The following is a 20,435-nucleotide window of genomic DNA, read 5'->3' on the forward strand; positions in this document are numbered from 1 at the left end:
ACAGTAGCCAGGTAATATAAACCTTATTAGTGATAATAGTTTTGACGAAAGCGTCAACAACTAGTTTTTGTACCGACAATCTAGATACGGTAGTTAGTTGTTGTGTGGGAGTGAGACTTGAAATAACCGAATTATTAAACTCGTCACCGCAACTTACACATGTTATGTTACGTTACGGCAATATTGCCAAAGAGTAATAAACTAAGCGCTGTGTATGTTGCGCTGTGGAGTGTGGGAATGGTACGTAGGTCGGAAGTCTCACAGGAAGTAAACGTATTGTTTGCTATCAAACCTGAGTTATTTTATGCATTTTTACATTAGTTCTCCTCTGATTCTCAGGGGAAACGGAAGCCTGGCGAGCTCTGGCCCTAATCCGGGGTCCAACCCTTTTACGCTTCATTAGGCTTCAGTTCGCACACCAACTAGCTTTCCCCCCAAGAATACCTCTCTCCCCAAAAAGTACCTGACCCGTGGGTAAGAGAGGAGGATGACTTAGGTGCCGTGGTGGGGGGAGGGGTGCAAAGGGCAATGGCTTTGGGGAGGAAACACTTCCGTTACTGAGAGGGCAACTGATGGGATAGTGACCTTCCAAGAATAGAATTCTTATTGTTGAGATATTAAGTTAAACAAAATGTATTGCAGCCAATTCTTTGAATCACTAGAGTAATAGCATAAAGACGATTCAGGAAATGAGCTAGCTATTTCCGTCTTAAATAAAACTTAAGCATGAGTAATATATTGACGGCTCAGGAAATTGCCAAATAGTTTCTAATACATAGTTGTTTCTAGCCTTTATATTTTCTGCTCCGTTAGTGCACTGTTTTATTTTACAATAAAAACCAAAAACTTAGCTTTGTTTTTTTGGGAATTTTATTATCACTTCATTATTATTGTATATTTGTTATTGTGAATATTGTTTTATATAATTTATCATCTATTTAGTCAATCAAATTCATAAGAACAATAAATAGTTTTATTTACCTTGTTGAGTTCACAATAAAAGTATCTTTAATTTTGACCGTATTTAAATAATGATGATTAAATTTAAAACAATAACGTAGGCCTAGTAACTAGTGTTGCATATACAACATTCGTTGTGAATTTTCTTGTGCTTTGCCTTAAAACAAAAATTAGTTATATATGAGCGGTCTCTGGAAGATCACGCGGGTTTGGATGAATAGTTTAATGATGCCTATTGATTTGTTTCTATTGTTTCAGTACAAATTGATCAGTTTGTTAAGCGTATTTTCTATTCAAAGGTATAGGCTATTAGCTATACCTAATAGCCTAATAGGAGGTCTCGTGGTAAGACTACCAGGACCGATTTACTTTTTCGTTTTGAAGGGTCATAACAGCCAAAAACACCACCCGTCCACATTTTTAGATATATGTCCGTCAGCACGATAACTCAAGCAAATATAATCTGATGTTGATGAAATGTGGTATAAACGTGTAAACTTTCGTTAAATAATAAAATAGGGATTTCCCATTTTTGACCCTAAAACATACAGTTTTTCTATTTCTTTCTAAACCATTTTGTAGGGCTTATAAAAAAAAAATCATTTAGTACCACAAAGCGTTGGTTAAGCGTTGGTATGCCTAACGGGGAGATACAATTCAATAAAAATGGTAAAGTAAATATTACTCTTTGTTATTTTTATTTTTTTAATCAACTGTTGTAGTTTGCTTGTTTATTGACGGATACTAATCGGGGAAATTTTTTTTCAAGCTATCGACATTTTAACCAGCAAACACACCTCTTTACTATCACTTTAGCAGCAAACTTAGGTAATCATTAAATCACTATCATTAGACAGTTTTAAGGGAATATTTTTGTGTAAATCTTGCTAGGTAAGCGAAAATTAGCTTAGTCTGCAGGTTTACTGCGGCGGGAGTAGGTTATTTTATTATAAGATTGAATTTGTCTGTTGAAATGACATATTATGGAAGTACGTTGTTCATACAATTAAAATTTTTATAGTATTACATTTCATATCATTCGTTATCGTTAGGTAGTGTTAATTTCCCCATTAATGTGTAATTTTAATATTTAATTCCCTTATTAAATGTTCCCTACACTTAATTTGTCCTCACATATTTGTAATTTGTAAATAAACCTAATAATTCTTTTCAAGCCACCACAATACCAACTCCCAAATATAAGGGCCCCCATAATTATTTTAAGGACCCCTGAACATCTTAGTAATAATCCTACAGTATATTAATTACTAGCAGAGTGCCCGTCCTTCTTTACGGGGCTGGCGTATAAGTATGAAATGCTTATTGCAGTTATACTCGTAAATAATATGAATAAATGAATAAATGAATTTATTTCCCATATTACAAAACACTTTACAAACATAATAATTGTTGAGAAATGTAGACTGGTCACTTTTTCAAGTAGTGTGGCCAGTTAAACGGTTAATCATACATAATAAATAATAAATTGTTGAGCCTAGCATCAGATGACAAATATTTTATCCGCCTGCTGTAACATCTGGGCAAAACTTAGACTAAGAAAGTGTTAACAAAATACACATAAAATAAGGTAACAGTAACACAATCTTATACCAAAGAGTTGGCAAGATAACCTACACTTATACTAGAGTATTTCGTCAATTCGGTAAATTCTGAATAGGTAGGCCTAAATATAATAACAGTTAAAGCAAAGTTGGAGAGGTTAAATTATAATTTATTTTTTACATTTTAAATTGACATGTTTGCTTTAATATTACGGTTTAAACTTCCGCGAGGGCCACGTACATTTCCTAATCATGTACTTTTCACTGCTTACGCTTCTTCAAAACTGACCAAAGTATACATTTCATTATCTAAATCATCGTATAACATCATAGTAGCCACTAGTAATCTCTCCCGTGAACTTATTTTACGCACCAACCATGTGTATTGTACGCAGTCTAGGAAACCACTCACGGCAGCTCTCTCCCGTGAACTTATTTTACGCACCAACCATGTGTATTGTACGCAGTCTAGGAAACCACTCACGGCAGCTGCGTTTTGGGACCTGGACAAAAGCCGCAGCGCATCTATTACGCGTCTAGTTACACAAATAGGAATAATAATAAGCCTATAAAATGATCTATCGTCATGCGAAATTTCAAACCAAATTCGAGTCATTTCTTGATTGAGTCCCAAACAAATAACGAACACACACACTTACAGCTTTATAATATTAGTACGGTATATAATGATGTTTCGATTGCCAATGGACTAATGCTGCCCAGGTTCTTTAATAAAGTCCTATAACAAGTACAGTTGGAGTTTTTAGCTAGAAGCAGTTAAGGTGTGGTGGAATATCTTTGAAGATGAACCTATTTGGCAGTAGTGTGGTCATGTGTTCAGACCTGTCAAATTTTGAGGTTAAATAAAAACAAACAAACTGACACAATAATTCTTGGAATTGACAATATTTAAATATACTTTAAACTTACTCTAGCCTACTTTTATATAACTACTTGGCAATATATAGAATATTTACTGTGAAATAGAGACGTGATTCCTAATTCCAAATCAGCTAATGAATAAGTTGATACTTAATTATTTCCTCCAAATTATAGGTGATGGTTGCTTTGATAGGGATTAATTAATTTCGATCATAGAATAATGGTTGCTGTGACTGGGATACACATAAAATAACCGTTGGGACATACAGTAATGATGATTTACGTCTAGTTTTGAAATATCATAACATCTAAACATAGACTCGCCTTTTGGGTTTCATGTTAGAGATCAGAATTAAATACTCTTGAGATGACGAGATGAACCTTTAGACTCACGTTTTGACCCATTTAAATTATAATTGACAGCTAATTGTATTGCTGATAATTCATTAATGCAATCACTAATCAAATAAGTTCACCTCATACAAACAGGATAACATTATACAATAGGCCAAGGAAGCAAGATTCGAGTTTGGTTTATAAAATGCAGTAGCCTAAAAACAGATTTTTTTCTTATAAATTAAACAATGAAATATACTAAATCATTTCATTTGATTTTAAATGGCAATTCTTTCGTAAGTAATACAAACCGGCCTCTAAATGCTTAATTATTGATTGCCAACATGTTTATTTTGATTTAACCTCAAAATTTGACACATATAAACACATGATCGCACTACAGCTAAATAGGTTCATCTTTAAAGATATTCCACCACACCTTAACTGCTTCTATTGTAAAACGTAAAAAATCCAACTGTAGGTAAGAATATTTTTGTATATATACGCCTCATAGGCCACACATATATTTTTAAAATTATATAACAAAAAAATTTTCTATAATTTTAGCATTAGTACTAGCTGTGTGCCCATTCTACGCACGGGGATCTTATCATAGTCAGTTAAAACCTTCTTATATAAAGCACAGCAGTTGGTTTGCATACTTTCAGATATGCTGACAAAACTATTCCTTCGCAAATACAGTATCTGACATGCTTCGCAATTAAATGTCACCCGGATCTTGTTGGTCCATATGTTATATCCAATGACTAAATAAACAGTATCAGCATTCTGACACATACTTTCTCCCATAAGTTTGTCAACAACCTTTATCATGTGTAAGCGGTGAGAGTAAATATACGGAAATGGGATTTGTACAATTTTGTTCAGAATTTAAAGGACTATAACATAATGGTTAAAAGTATTTAAGGTACTACCTCAACCTCTTAATTTAACACTTTATTCGGGTTGACATTTTCATTATCAAGGCGCTCTTGTCCTTTCCGTGAAACATTGAGAAACAAGGACATTAATGCGTTACCATCATACATACACACAAAAATACCGAACTTAATTAGGGAATCTGCTACGCTTTAAGCATAAAAAGGTACATATAAAATTAGTACTTGAAATCTTTGTTAATGCCATAAAATTTGATCATAACAATTTATATTTGCTTGGACCGGAGATGACTCGAAATTCTGTCGAAATGCTATCTGAATCGGTTTGCTATATGAAATGAAGTACAGTAGGCCTACTATAGACGATTTAGATTGGTAATTTGTAATAAAAATTACCAAAATAGGCCACGAACTATTGATACATAAACAACGTTCAAAGTGTTTGAACAATTCATGATGGTTTGCTGAATATGTTTTACTAAAATGCGTTATAGTTTTCTTAGCATAACATTTTGGAATCCAGACAGAAAAAGCAAAAATTATACAGTTAAGATATCAATTAAATTGAATAGGCCTACGCCTGTAATAAATAAGGTGCAACACCAACGATAACTAATTTGTAAATTACTGTGATGTGTTGGTACGTAAAAATGATTCTTGCTGCTACTAAAGGTTAAAAGGAAAAGAATTAGTACCGTACCAAAAACCAACGTTTACAGTTAAGAACTGTAGTACAGCCGACCAATTATATGCGTTAATCAAGGTTATTGATCTCTTGGTTTTGGATTTTCTCGTAAAAAGTTATCGGCAATCAAAGTTATTTCCCATTAATTGCTTTATTTGTACACAACTCTTAATGTAAACTTATCGGTGTCAGTTAAAAAAAAAAAATCTTATACAACATAACTTTCTGTTATTTAATAGATTACGTATTCTCTAAACAATGGTTGCTGGTATATATATTAACATTATAAGGAAATGTGACAAAAATCACACAACGTTGGGTTTTTGGACGTTTATAATTTTATTTCTTAAGTACCTAGGTAGGCCGTGTATTCTATGGAAAAGTACCGGTATCAAGGATCGTTGTCGAAAGGGTTGTTATAAATAATTGGGTAAGCATACGTACCACACGTACCCAAGAGAAGGGCTATGGGCCTATTGGCTGTATGGTCCAGCGATTGCATCACACGGTGAGTAGGAACTATTGACTTTATAAAGTCAATGGTAGGAACAGAAAGTGACACATTGGAAAATCGAGTTCAGCATCATCCGTAAACCTCTGTTACAATCACCCACTGCAGTTGTAATTTTTTACTTTACACTTTACACAACCGCCATTGAAGAGCCGTCAATGAATGGAACATTGTTTCTAAGCTATAGGCGACGGTCATTAGTAAATTTAAGTTTCCCAGCCGTATACAACACTGATTCAATCTTGATTCAATGTCTTCTTTCTGGTTATCAAAACTCCAAAACAATTTTATACACATATTTCTGGTTCCTGACCTGGATGATGCCTAGTTATTTAATTTACGGTTACACTATATTATTCCACTTGAGATTAATTAAATCCTTTATGTAATAAAAACGTTTTTAATCTCACGTGGATGGGATTTGCCTTCAAAACGTGATCGGAAATGGTTGTGGTGTTTGTAAACAACATTTGTAAACATTTCAGTGACAGCTAGAAAAAATAATCTTGATCCGAACAGCTGTTCGTTGTTTCATAGATGATTATGTGATACAAATTGGAAGAAAACTTGACAAAAATCGCACAAAACTGCATTTTTGAACGGCCGTAATTTTAATTACAAAGAATTGAGACCATATTTTAATGGCTAAAGACACTCTCGCCAATCCAGTGAATACATTAAAATGACTTGGGTCTTGATAGGTACTCTCGTTTTCCTGGAGAAGATTGCGTAAAATGCCATCTTGAGTGTGTCAGACAGACAGACAGACAGAAATTTAGATGAGACTTGTTTCGGGTTCTTTAATGTATAAAACGTAAAAATAACCTAAAAATGTATGATTCTGAGCAATGTACAGACAAAACTCTAATTTTATTTATATAGATTGACTGTCAAACGCCAATCAATAGATACTTTCTTGGAAGCTCTGTTTTCTGTTCAGAAACTACTTTGCATCTACTTGTAGTGCATTCAACACACGGCCACGCTCTCGTGTTGTTCTCCTCTCGCCACAGCTCACATTCACTTCACTCTCCTCACCCTCTCTCTCCTTCTCCCACCCCTCTTTACTCGACCACCCCTTTCTCCCAGCGAAATACCCGGTATAGTACTGTTGGGGAGAATAGGCTTATGTCAGGTAGTTTTCTTCACTCGCCTCGACACTCTAATGACCCCTTAATTTACGAGTTCGATAAGCCGGGTCGCCAGCGCTCCTACACTCGATTCTCAGATACTAAAATTCTCCATTATTTTTGTAAAATAATGAGCAAATGTATTGTAGCAGTACACTTATGACTTGTTTTATTTTAAATATAAAAAATTCTTAAAGTGATGTATTTTATTTTAGTAACCTATAAACATTCAGTTAATGAAGAGTGAAATCATAGTTTAATGTTAAACTATGATTAACGTAAGCTTCAAAACGGTAGATAATGCTTTGAGAAATAAAAATAAGTGGATACTGGAAATTATATTAATATTTTTACATGTTGTAAATTATCGTCATTACTTTTACTTAAATTATGGCTTTTTCCAATTATTATTATGATGTTATAAACTAGGACAATAATTCTATCAATTGCTAAAATACCTACTAAAATTAAGTTGCGTTGCTGGGAAACAACGATTAACTTACATCTCTAGTATGATATCGGCCAGTTTTCAGTATAATGTAAAATAGTCCTCTTGACGTTTTGGAATGAATTTCACAATTTATGCCTTGTAATTTGTTAATTTGATTTATTTACAGATTTTAACTTAAAATTCTGTGAACATTGTATCAAACTTGTTTGTGAGTGATTTTAAGCACCATACAATTGTTTGAAAATAAATTTTAAAATGTAAATTGCCTATGGTCTGTATACCTGTATATTGTATTCCATTCGTTGTTCTAGGCATTCCAAAATGATCGGAAACGCTTGAATCCAAATCCAATAAGTTCATACTTTAAAAAAGTAGACAAGAAAAATAACTCAGGATGCGTCCATAAAACTCGGTGACACACTGACACTCAGTCTTGATCAAGGGATATCTGATGCAGGCACCTCACAAAATTATGTCAATTCCATTCAGATTCATAACATTGAATCTAAAGAACCCCAAAACATCAAGGCAAATGAAGCTTCGTCCACGAATGAGTCATCCAGTAATGACAGTATTTTCTCCAATGATATAGGATTGTTCATAAATAAAAGTGTCGACGAATATACAAAGTGTAAATTGTTGGAAAACCCATGGGTACCACCGAAATCATACCAACTGTCTCATTCGGTGCACACAAAGGGAGGCAAGGAATTGAAACGTTATTTGGGACACCATCATCTAGAACAAAGGAGTTGGCTAGTTTATTCTCACGAAAAAAGGGAATATTTTGTAAGTTCTGTGTGCTTTTTGCCGGCGAAAGGTGTGGCCACAACAAAGGTATGATAGCACAAAACCTTGTCACTCAGCCTTTGACCACTTACCCTAAGCTTTTAGGTAAGCAGGGACATTTACAGTCCCATGAAGATACTTTGTATCACATCACAAGTCATGTGTTCAAGCCGGTATTGACTTTCTTAAAAGTTATCACAATCCTCAGAAATCTGTTGAAAATCAGGTGGATACCCAACGATTACTTCAGGTAAAAGAAAATAGGGAGCGACTTCGGCCTATAGTTGAATCAATAGTACGTCCAAACAAGATGTTGAGGCTGTTAGTAAAGATTCAAGCTAGTGTTGTCATTAGATTAGCCTATATTTATGATTCATACCGTTTCTATTCTAGTATCTGTGGAATAATGCTATCAGCTATTTCTTAATCTACTGCACTCAAAACAAAAGTCAACAGCTGATCATATATGCCTTTGTTTATATGTCAAATACTGAGTCCATAAGGATTAAATAGAAACTTTGAGATCCCGTGGGGCCCATTCCTGAAAGACTCTTTTAACGCCATATTTAGCACTCATCGATATGGTCTTTATCACCATGCAAAGTTTGAAAACAGTTGCTTCAGCTGTCTAGGAGTTTGTGTATTACAAAATGCATAAGAGTTGACGTATAAGAGCTTCGTTCGATACGCTCAATTAAAAAAAGCTGATATTTGTTTAATAGTTCATTATATTATAAAAATAAACATTCCTTTCTGGTTCTTCTTTCTGGTTTGACGTATAAGAGCTTCGTTCACTACGCTCAATTAAAAACAGCTGATATTTGTTAAATAATTCATTTTATTGTAAAAATAAACATTCCTTTCTGGTTCTTCTTGTTACAATGGCTTGATTAGTTTTATATCTTAATTTTTCATTTAACTCACACAAACACTCTACTAGGGGTGGGCGAGTACTCGACTGTCGAGTAATTACTCGAGTAGTTGGCAATACTCGACAGTCGAGTCGAGTAGTTAAAGATACTCGTGAATCGAGTCGAGTAGTAGACGTTAAGCCGATTTCGTTATTTTCATTGATATTTGACAAATAAATAGTAAGAAAGGAAAATGTTTGAGATTTATTTAATCCCTTACTTAACCCCTTTAAATATTGACATACTAGGCCTACTAATAATCGGCAACCTAGACATCGCTTGCGTCATCCATTTCACTGACAGCGACAGCGCCGACAGCTGGGCTGACACTGGGTGATAGGCTAGGCAGTGGTGTAGGTGTGCGAGTGCGATGCATCAAATACCGATTCGATCCAGCATGCATCAAAATCCCGATGCATCGATTACGTCACGATACAGCTCTACTAGTAAAAAGGGATGATTCGATTATCGTCATCGATACCACCGATACTTGGGCATTGGTATCGGTATCAAGACTCGATTGTCAAAAGTTGATTCCGATGATACCGACATCCGACAGGGATAAATATTTTATTTTAACATTTATTTACTGTATAGCTACAGTATTAGTTTTGTCATCACGGTTAACAATTTTCATAGCCAACTTAGAAACTATCTAGTTCAAAACAGCGACGGTGCCGGTGACATTGTTTAGCTTCCAGCATTGCACAACACAATCTACGAATCTACATTTCAAGATGTCAGACTCAACTCAAGAGACAACCAGCGCGCGAATGTCCTGCCAACACGAAATTAATTACACTAAACAATGTCTGTATCAATAAGTCAGACATTTAGATGTATTTGTTAAAATATTATAGACAGACAAGATAAAAGACTATTAGGACTTCACAAAAGATGTGTATTTATTTGACTGTTTACAAAAATCATAATAATCAATAAACATATGTTAGTTAAACTGTATATGAAATAAGGCAGGCATAGATTAGACATAGATTATTTATTACATTCTCTCCCCCCCAAGAACTGCGACCTTGGTAAGAGGGCGCCGGAATGTACCTTTGGTTGTTTTGATGTCCACAACTCGTATAACGCCATCTTTACCGGGGTAAATGGCTGATATTCTTCCAAGAGGCCATGAATTCCTTTGATTGTCTTCTTCTACTATTATAGCCAAGTCCCCTACTTGAGGCGGTTCTATTCGTTTGTGCCACTTACAACGTCTTAATAAACAGGGCAGGTATTCTTGGACCCAACGCTTCCAAAAACTATCCAAAAGTGTTCTTACGCGGGCTAGTTGTTTCTTACATAGTTTATCTTCATCAATATTTATTTTGTAGGCTTCGCGTAGAAAGTGGTTTGGTGTGATCGGCTCAGGGTCCAACGGGTCAATTGATAAGTGTGTGAGTGGACGTGAGTTAATAATAAACTCCACGCGAGTCAAAAACGTCTGCAGTTCTTCATCTTTCGGGTACTGGGATCGCATGACACTTTTCAATGCTGTTTTTACTGACCTTATCAGTCTCTCCCAACATCCCCCCATGTGTGGCGCACGGGGAGGAATGAAATTCCATTTAATCCCACTCTTTACGACTGTCCGTTGAATCTGGGCGTTGTTTAAAGACTTAACAGCATTTCGAAGTTCATTGTCTGTTCCTACAAAATTCGTACCATTGTCAGAAAACATCTCAGAAGGGCAAGGTTTCCGACTTATAAACCTTTGAATTGCCATAACGCAACTCTCCGTACTTAACGAATGAGCCACTTCGAGATGAATTGCTCGTGTAGAAAGGCATGTAAATATTACACCGTATCGCTTTTCATGTCTTCGGCCAACAGTTACTTCAATTGGGCCAAAATAGTCAACACCAGTGTAAAAGAAAGGATACTGTGCCTTGACTACTCGTGACATTGGCAGGGGTGCCATTTGAGGTGGACTTGGTTTGGCGTTGTCAATCCTACAACGCATACAGCTTCTTTGCACTTTCTTCACTGTTAGAAGATTAAGTATCCAAAACCGTTCTCTTGTCATGTTCATTACGGTTTCTATTCCTTGGTGGAAGCATTTTTCATGGAAGTTCTTCACAATAAGTCTTGCTACTTGACATTTTCCATCTAAAATAATTGGATATCTTCGTTCAGTACTGATTTCAGGAGAATTTCGTATTCTTGTAGACATCCTGATGAGGTCTTTCTCGTCAACGAAAGGATCCAATGTGAATATTTTACTTGACTTCGGTAGTGACTTGCTATTTCTTAATAAGGTCTTTTCTTCTTTAAAAGTTTTGTCTTGGGAATTCAACACTAAGATGTGTTCAGCCTTAAGAATTTCATCTGGTTGAAGTTCCAGTATCAATCTGGGGTTAGAGTTCTTCTTCTGTCTGTCTTTGTCATTTCTTTTGATCCTGGATTGCAATATACCAATGTATCTCAGAACCCACGCAGTTACTCGTGTTACCTTATTCCAGGAAGAAAATCTCTCAATATTGATAACGTCTTCTTTGTCTTCGTTGAGTAACCCAACGAACTTTTGTTTCACCTCTTCGCTGTTTTTTGTTTGCAAGGTTGTCGGTTGCTGAGGCCAATGACTTGAGTCGTATTTTAGAAACTCGGGGCCATAAGTCCAAAATTCATGATTACTTGTAGTGAATTTCTGGTTGCTTCTCGTAGCGACATCAGCAGGGTTATTTTTTGATGGTACCCACTTCCATTCATCAGCTTGTGAAACTTCAAGTATTTCCACAAGTCGGTTAGAAACAAATTGTTTAAAGCTTCTCGGATCAGATTTTATCCAATGTAACACCGTAACAGAATCTGACCAAAATATTTTTCGGACGATGTTGATGTCTAGGTCGTGTATAATTGTTTTAACAAGCCTACATCCAAGGACAGCAGCTTGTAGTTCCAGTCTTGGTATGGTAGTTGGTTTTAGAGGAGCCACCTTTGCTCTCGACATAACCAACATAGTGTTGTATCCAGTATTCTCGTTAGTATTCTTATGTCTTAGATATCCAACAGCGGAGTACGCTTCTTCACTTGCATCGACAAAGACATGAAGCTCAACATCATTTATCATAAGGGTTTTGAAATAGCATCTCGGAATGGTAAAATATTGTAGTTGTTTAACTTCTTCCAACCATTCTTGCCATTTCTTAGTAAGTCCTGTTGTTAGTATTTCATCCCATGTTGTTTTTGTTCTCCAAATCTCTTGCACTAATATTCGACCTTTGATTGTAGTAGGGGTGACTAGTCCCAAAGGATCAAAGATAGACATCGCAGCCTTCAAAACCTCACGTTTAGTTGGATAACTTGATTCCATTTTTTGCAACTTTTCTGCATTGCGATGAAATACGAAATTGTCGCTTTCTGAATCCCACCACATTCCGAGAACTCGTTCAGTGGGAAGATTGCTATCATGCTTTAATTGCTTAGTTGAATTTGATTTCAGTTCTTCAGGAATTCCAGATAAAACATCTTTGGAGTTTGATAACCAATTGCACATTTGAAATCCACCTGATTTGTGAATTTCCATTATTTCTTTCACTCGAGTCTTTGCTTCTTCCTCAGAATTGACAGAGTCTAATAAATCATCCATGTATTCCTTAGTGAGAATTGATTTAGAAGCTTCAGGGTAGATGGATGAGAAACGTTTGGCATTTTCGTTCACTACATATAAAGCAGTGCTTGGAGAACAGGTCGACCCAAATGTCATCACCTCCATTACATACGTATCTGGAGGATCATTCGTGTTTTGCCTCCACAAAAATCTCTGTGAATCTACATCTTCTTTCCTTATGCGTACCTGATGGAACATTTCCTTAATATCACCAGCGACAGCAAATTTTCCCAGACGAAATTTTACGAGAACAGCTGGTAATGGATTCAAAAGGTCAGGTCCACTAAGAAGAGCGTCATTAAATGATACACCGTTCGACTTTGCAGCTGCATCAAAGACCAATCTTAATTTGTTGGGCTTATTGGGGTTCACAACTCCGAAATGAGGTAGATAATAAGTATGATCATTTAAAATACTTGCCTCATCTTCACTTAGTTTTCGAATATACTCTTTTTCTTTGTAGTCGGCAATCTTCCTTGTGTATTCGTCTTTAAAGGAAGGATCCTTTGCCATCTTCCCTTCAATGTGTTTTAGTCTTTTAAGAGCTTTATCGTAACTCGAGGGATATTTAAAATCATCTGATTTCCACAACAAGCCAGATTCATAACGTTCTCCGATTTTCCTCGTTGTTTTTTCCAAGATTGACATTGCACGTTCGTCTTCTACCGATTTTATTGATTTGTTTTTTACTGGAGATGCACCGTAGTTGTCAATTTCAAAGGAACTTTTCACCAAATCATGTAATCTGTCGTGATCAAAGGACAATAGGGTGAAATCGTCAACACGTCCAGTAAATTCTGGACACTTGCCATGCATTGACCACCCTAGGTAGCTCCATGACAGGACGGGAGCATTTGGCGGACCTTCAATAACTTTTCTGGTCAATAACAAGTCACAGTTATCTTGACCTATCAAAATGGTAGGTTTAACATGAGATGTTGGTAAAGGTTGATCGATTGACTTTAAATGAGGCCATATCTCACGAAGCTTTACTGAGTCAATCGACTGTTGGGGTAAATCTAGAGGTGATTGAGTTCTTACATTACTTAATGTGAAAATTTCATCTTCATAGAACCCTTTAGGTCAGTAGGTTTTTCTAAATGCATGCTATTTACATGTTCAGCCCACCTGTACTTCAGGGTATAGGGGAGCTTACTTAAAAGTTCATTCAACAAGAGAGGATTTATTAAGTACATTTCCAAATCCAACGACTCTGCGGTAGAGGTCAGGTTTAAAAGAGTTGTTGAAAACTCAATAAGGCTGACAGCGTCATCCTCCTTGACTGGTTGGAGCATGCGCGCCTTCTTCAACATTGACTCGACTATAAACTCTGGACGTCCAAAACGCATTTGTAAAGTTTTCATTACTGTACTCAAATTTTTACCTGATATAAATAGAGGTTTTACCATTTTAAAGGCATCTCCCTCCAGACAATTTCTTATTCTGTCAAGGTTTTCATCGTCATTAAAAAGGTGCTTAGTCTTATTGTAACAGGAATAGAACATGGGCCATTCGTCTGGTTTCCCGCTGAAGGATGGAAGACGCTGTCGGCAAGAGACAGGTTGGTTGGGGTTAGATAAATTGATAGCTTTTGAAAAGGAGTCAGCTAGTTTATCAATAGCCGTGGACACGATGGCTGACGATGTCAAAGGAACTGACGGTTCCTCATTCAGCCACCTATTGACTTTGACATTAGAGTCCTCCTCAACAGTAGCAATATTGAAGCTTACCTTGTCAGGGTCTTCATTATCTTCCAATTCCAAATGACGACTGCCCAAGACTGAGGCGGACTGACTACTTCCCAAGACTGAAGCAGACTCAAGTTCGGTCCTTACTCTCAGCAGACGCTTCTGTCGTTCTAGTTCTCTTGCTTCAGCTTGACGTTGTCGTTCCATTTCCCTCTCCTCTCTTCGCCTTTGTTGTTCCTGCATTTGACGCTCCACCTCTTTTTCTTCAAATTCTTTCAGCCGTTGCAACTCCCTTTCTTCGTGTATTTTCTCAAGCCTGTTTATTTCTTCTATTTCTTCTAGTTGCAGTTGAACTAACCGGCGCTTGCTGGAAGTTGAAGATTTGGTTTTTGACTTAGAAGGTGGTTTTAGAGATTGACTATCTCCTTCTATGGGTTCATCATTCTTGTCATTTGCATTTTCTGGGGAATATCTATTTGGAGGGTGTTTCTCTCTCCCTGACTTTCGGACTGACATATTTTTTGTCATGATTTATAAGTCGGGTTTCGGCACCAATGTTAAAATATTATAGACAGACAAGATAAAAGACTATTAGGACTTCACAAAAGATGTGTATTTATTTGACTGTTTACAAAAATCATAATAATCAATAAACATATGTTAGTTAAACTGTATATGAAATAAGGCAGGCATAGATTAGACATAGATTATTTATTACAGTATTATTTTTATTTTTAGTACAAAATAAATAACCTAAACACGTCGAAATTTTCAGTTTAATAATCCCTGCATTATACGCATCATTAGAAAAATTATATTCAACCATTAAACATCGTCGTATGGTTAGGCTTGCTTTATATTGCGCCAAAAAGTAGATCCATATTTTGATCTGTACTATCTACCTGATTAAAGAGTTTAGTGAAGTTTAAAGTGCTACTATAACATAATGTATTTATTGAAAAATATTATAAGCCTTAGTCCGTGTCGATTTTGTAATGTTAAAACGATTGGTGAATGTTGACAATAAAAGTATGTAACAACAGTTCTCATTGGCGTCGGTGCACTACCATGTCAGCCAATCGACTTTCGTGTTTCAATGGAGCAAATGACGATTGCTTTGACATCGTTTTAATGTTTTATTGTGGGTGGAAAGGTTATCGATAAATATCGTGATTCGAGATCCGATATGTAGGACGTGTTTGTTTATAAATAATGAGTATTTAAGTATAAAAAACTAGGTTACAGACAGGTTCAAAACTTCGATTGTCCCGATCCATTGTTGACACCCCTACACGGAGGTTATAGTGTGACGTCGTGCATAAGGGCCAGGCAGGCCGGTTCACAGTGAATCCACTCTGCCGAACCTTGTTCTTGGTATAATCGGGAACATAGTCAAACACTTTTGTTACTAAATAAAACTATGAAATGTTTGTTAAAAGCACTCTTTTGGAGATTTTAGTCCCAAAACATAATCTTTATTGTAGGCTAAAAGTAAAACCTATCTATTGCCATACTTTTCTCCACAGACGTCGACATAGGCTATTATGCAATGTCTTTAAAAGACTCTCCTTACAAAATGTATTTGTAGGCCAAGATGTTTGTAATTTTTTAAATGTATAACTGCAATTGCTTTTAAAAAGAAATACAAAAACTGACAAATGACTTAGATTAATAATTAAAAAGTTAAGCCTATTTATAAATTAGAGGAAACTTTATTAGATCTCATCATAGTCAAATTCAAACATTTACAGTATTTCAAAATAATTAACACTCTTGTGTAATGGAAATCTGCAAGCGACTGAGGCCGAGGGTGAGGGAGGGAATGTGAACCAGGCTTTAGAACAAGGGCAAATTCTGCCAAACTTTCTCTTTTCCTCCCCCATGTCCCGTTAGACGGTGGGTGGGGCTTCACACAATAAACAGTTCATTCATTCGCAGTAGAGAAAAGTTTTTGTGGCAGTGACGTATTTTTGCAATTTTTTTGCAATTAATAATAAACCTTTAACACCAAAATATAAGTTTGATAGGCCTACACATACTTATTGTGTTTTTTATATGGTATAAAAGTTTTTAACCATGGACTTTGGTTTTTAACCTTTGGATTGAGAAATGCTTTGTTCGTAAAAATGAAGATGGAATATATGTAAAAAAAGTTTGATTTTCTCGTGAACTACTCGACTCGATACTCGAGTATTAGGGCTAATTACTCGACTCGACTAAAAAAACACTACTCGCCCATCCTACACTCTACACATCCCATTGTTTGGAAGTGCCTAAGCCAGGAGCGGTGGCTTCACATGTGTTTCCAGGTTGTTGTTGCCAACCTCTCAACAAAAATTCCCAGCTAATCCCTGCCATTTAGGCAGCTGGTTCAAGTTGTGTTCGACCAAAAATAATCTAGACCTTCACAACATTAAGCTTTGACTCGTAAACCCATTTTTTAGGCATCGCTTACACAGTCCACGATTATCATCTGGTCGCAGAATATGTAGTCCAGAGCTCGTGAACTGCCTTTAATTGTTGTAAAATAACGTTTGGAAAGTATCTGCTTTGTTATGGGTTTTCTTTAATAATATTGGATAGTTTTTTTTTTTTTTTTAATACCCTAATAGAAGCATTTTAGATGAATAGACTAAACAAACAGGAATCAGAGAAAAAGATGACACTAGTTTCAGTTAAAACATGCTAATAATGCTTAGTCAAATACAGACCATCGGACTCTAAACTTAACTATATTACTTACCTTCTTGAAGAGCTGTTTAAAGACCCAAAGCAGAGCATGATAGTCTTTGGAGCGGAACACCTTGGTAACAAACCAACCACCTTTCTTAAGAAACTGTGTTGCTAACTTGAGGGCACTGAGTGTGAGACATATCTGCTGATATGCATCATGCAGCCAGTTTAGACCTATGAACAGTATCAGAGAAAGTTAGGACCATTTCTTACACCTAACCTGTGTTTTTATACATATAACTATCTTACTTAACCTCTGCAATCATAGCGAAAGCATGAATTTTAAATTTTGCAATTACAAAATCTTTAAACATACGTAAAAAATTAATCGTTCACATTATTGGCTATCAGAATGTGGTACGGTACCAGTTGATTCGTATGGTTGGAGTTCTAATATATAAAATACCGGTATGCCTACAGTCTGCGAGGGTTTGGAGGTCATCGCACACTATTTGCAGGCGCTAAGCATGAGGCCGATTTGCCTTGGCATTACTCATATCATCTTTGTTTTGATGAGTGGGTGGTCGCTTAATTTCCATCAGTGCGCTCTCGTGTTGACAAAAAATAATAATATAGAAAAAGCAAAAGAAATTAATACTATTGCAATAATTCAGCAAAAACTATTAAAACAGTTAGAAAAAACTCTTACAAAACTCCAGATGAAAAACTGAGTACACTTGGAAAAACGCAAGGGGGCTGATCACCATTAAGTCAGATTGGTAGTTTTGATTTGTGTGTAATCGTAAATATAATACGTGAGTCTACATGAAAAACTGTTGAGGGAAAAAATCAATTTAAAATGGAGCAAATGGGCAGTTTGTCGCCTCCTGAAAGATATATAGGTTTTTTGGCAAGGTTTATTTTATTTATAAGGCAAACAGTGTCAATAGAGACTATCATGGCACAATGACAAATTACACTTTTTAAATGAAAAACTTAGATACAAAACTCTAAAATTTTGCGAAATAATATGTATAAAGAGTACCATATTTAAATGTGCTCTAAAATTCTAAGTATGCTTTTGTAACACGGAGAAATAATTGAATAAATCATTAAACAGACTAGCTGTTACCCACGGGCTTCACCCCGCTTGAATTTATAAGTATTAATAAAACTATTGATTGGTTAAGTTAAGCTGAAATAAACAAAACAGAATACAGTAATACAAACAAATAATCACACCTGATTTTAATAAGGTAATAAATTGAAGGAATAACATACAAATAAGTACAGCTGAGTTATTTTTAACATTATCTTAGGGATGGTCAAGTCTCGAAATTTCGGGAAATTTTAAATCTCGTTACACGATACGAGATTTCTTTTTGGCCGAGATTTTTATCGAGACGAGAATAAAAAAAAAAAATTTAAAAACGCCTGCAGAAAGTCAATGCAATACCCGCAATACAGGAGCGTGTTGTAGTTGCGTTTCCTTTGCGAAGGCATTTTTATTTAATTAATTCTTCAAATGTAAATATTACTTTAATTATTTTAATAACATTTGAGAAGTTTTGTTAAGGGTTAGCAGTGTAAGGAATGTTTTATTACTATAAAAAAAGTCAAAACAAGTAACTATTTTATACAAATTAATATTTTATTTTATGATTTATTTTATTTTAGGATAAGTTGAACTCTATCCTAACTGATATCACTATGTTTCCTAATCGTAGGCATTTTCAATAATTTAGGCGTGATTAATAAAAAAATGTTATGCTGATGTTTTTTAATAAAAGATTGTAAATATTCTTGCCTATTATCATTATTTTTGTATTTAAACAGTCATCTAACAATGTTACAAAATCAGGTAAAAATTCCGAACGTGCATTTCCCTTTGTGTATGAGAAGGGAAATCCCGTCTCGATCTCGTCTCGAAATTGTATGAGAAATAAAAAATCTCGTCTCGTCTCGTCTCGAACTAAAAATCCAATCTCGTCCATCCCTACATTATTTATACTAGCTGTTACCCACGGGCTTTACCCCATTTGACTTCATAAGTATTATCAAAACTATTGATTGGTTGGTTAAAAGTTAAGCTGAAATAAACAAAACAGAATATAATAATACAAACAAATAATCACACCTGATTTTGATAAGGTAAATTGAAAGAATAACAAACAAATAAGTACAGCTGTGGCATTTTTAACATTGGGTAGGCCTATATGGAAAGTACCCTTTAGAAAGGAATTACGATCTTAAAGGGAAATTTATGAAATAATGGATAGTTTTGCGCAAGGTTTCTCGTCATGACGAACATTTTAAGTTTATGGTTTATGGGAGGTGTTACTTTTAGTTTTCTCAAAAGTTCATGGGTAGGCCTACTTTGGGATTGATATATGGACTTTCAATTTATAATAGTTTAACTTTTAAAACTTTACAAACTTTACTTTGTAATATTATCTTTTTTTGCACAGTAATATCACTATGCCTTTTAATTGTAAATCATTTTGAAATATTATTTATTAATATTACCATAAAATTTAAATGTAATATCGACTTACACCAAAAAAAGGCAATAGGTCATTTTATTTAGCCTTGGTGAAAGCAAAAATAGTTATGACATACAGAATAGAAGATTGAGAGCTGTAACTAAGAGAGCAAATTTGCTTAAGTGAAGACAGCTAAAATTGTTGCGCCAAGTGTTCGAGTGTAACGCCTTCAAACTGAAAAATAGGCCGGGGCTAAGGGAACTTCTTAACTCTTGCGAACAGTAGTTAAATTTTGATTACTTGCACCAGGTGTTAGATTTATTGAAGATACAGTTGTATCGCCATCCTATGAGATTTATAGAGCTACTGACCAACATTGGGGGCTCCGTCATGTAGGAAACAGTCCGCCTTCCAGGTCTGCAGCTCTTTGCCTAGAGCCTTCCGACACTTGTCTGTGGTGATGTCTTCTTGGAGACAAATGCAGCCAGGGATGGTCGGTATCGTGTAGAGATCCACACCTTTTGGCCAAAGAATTGTGTGAATAGATAGAAGAAATTACTGTATGTTACCTTAATTTGTCAACAGGCTAAAAAGGCAACTTTCTTCATTGTGACTAAACAAATATTAAAAATTCAAATATTTTTTTATTGTAAATTATTTAAACTCAAATCAGTACAGGCTGTCTTAACAGGCCAACTTAAGATCAGAGGGACCAGTGGTTGCTATAACGGCAATAATGGCTCTGATTTTCCAGAGCTGATTGAAGTGAAAAATCAAAATAATAATTGTTATTTTATCAATTATCTATCATTAGGGATGGCTTAAAAATTGCACACCTTTTTACTGTCTTTAAATTCAA

The 20,435-nt window shown here is 35.4% G+C and overlaps 1 protein-coding gene across 1 annotated transcript in view; it reads right to left on the reverse strand.

Annotated features, from left to right (window-relative positions):
* Nucleotides 1-20,435, reverse strand: part of LOC129000478 (pre-rRNA 2'-O-ribose RNA methyltransferase FTSJ3) — a 64,896-nt gene that overhangs the window by 33,957 nt on the left and 10,504 nt on the right. Inside the window, exons 3-4 of the mRNA XM_054427469.1 lie at nucleotides 19,948-20,094; nucleotides 17,164-17,327 (exon numbers count right to left, since the gene is read on the reverse strand). Of these exons, the coding sequence (XP_054283444.1) occupies nucleotides 17,164-17,327; nucleotides 19,948-20,094 (311 nt within the window). The remainder of the gene's footprint in view (nucleotides 1-17,163; nucleotides 17,328-19,947; nucleotides 20,095-20,435) is intronic.

The sequence above is a fragment of the Macrosteles quadrilineatus genome, unplaced genomic scaffold (genome assembly GCF_028750875.1).
Source record: "Macrosteles quadrilineatus isolate MER2022 unplaced genomic scaffold, UCM_ALF_1.0 Scaffold_1__1_contigs__length_201487025, whole genome shotgun sequence".
NCBI lineage: Eukaryota > Metazoa > Arthropoda > Insecta > Hemiptera > Cicadellidae > Macrosteles > Macrosteles quadrilineatus.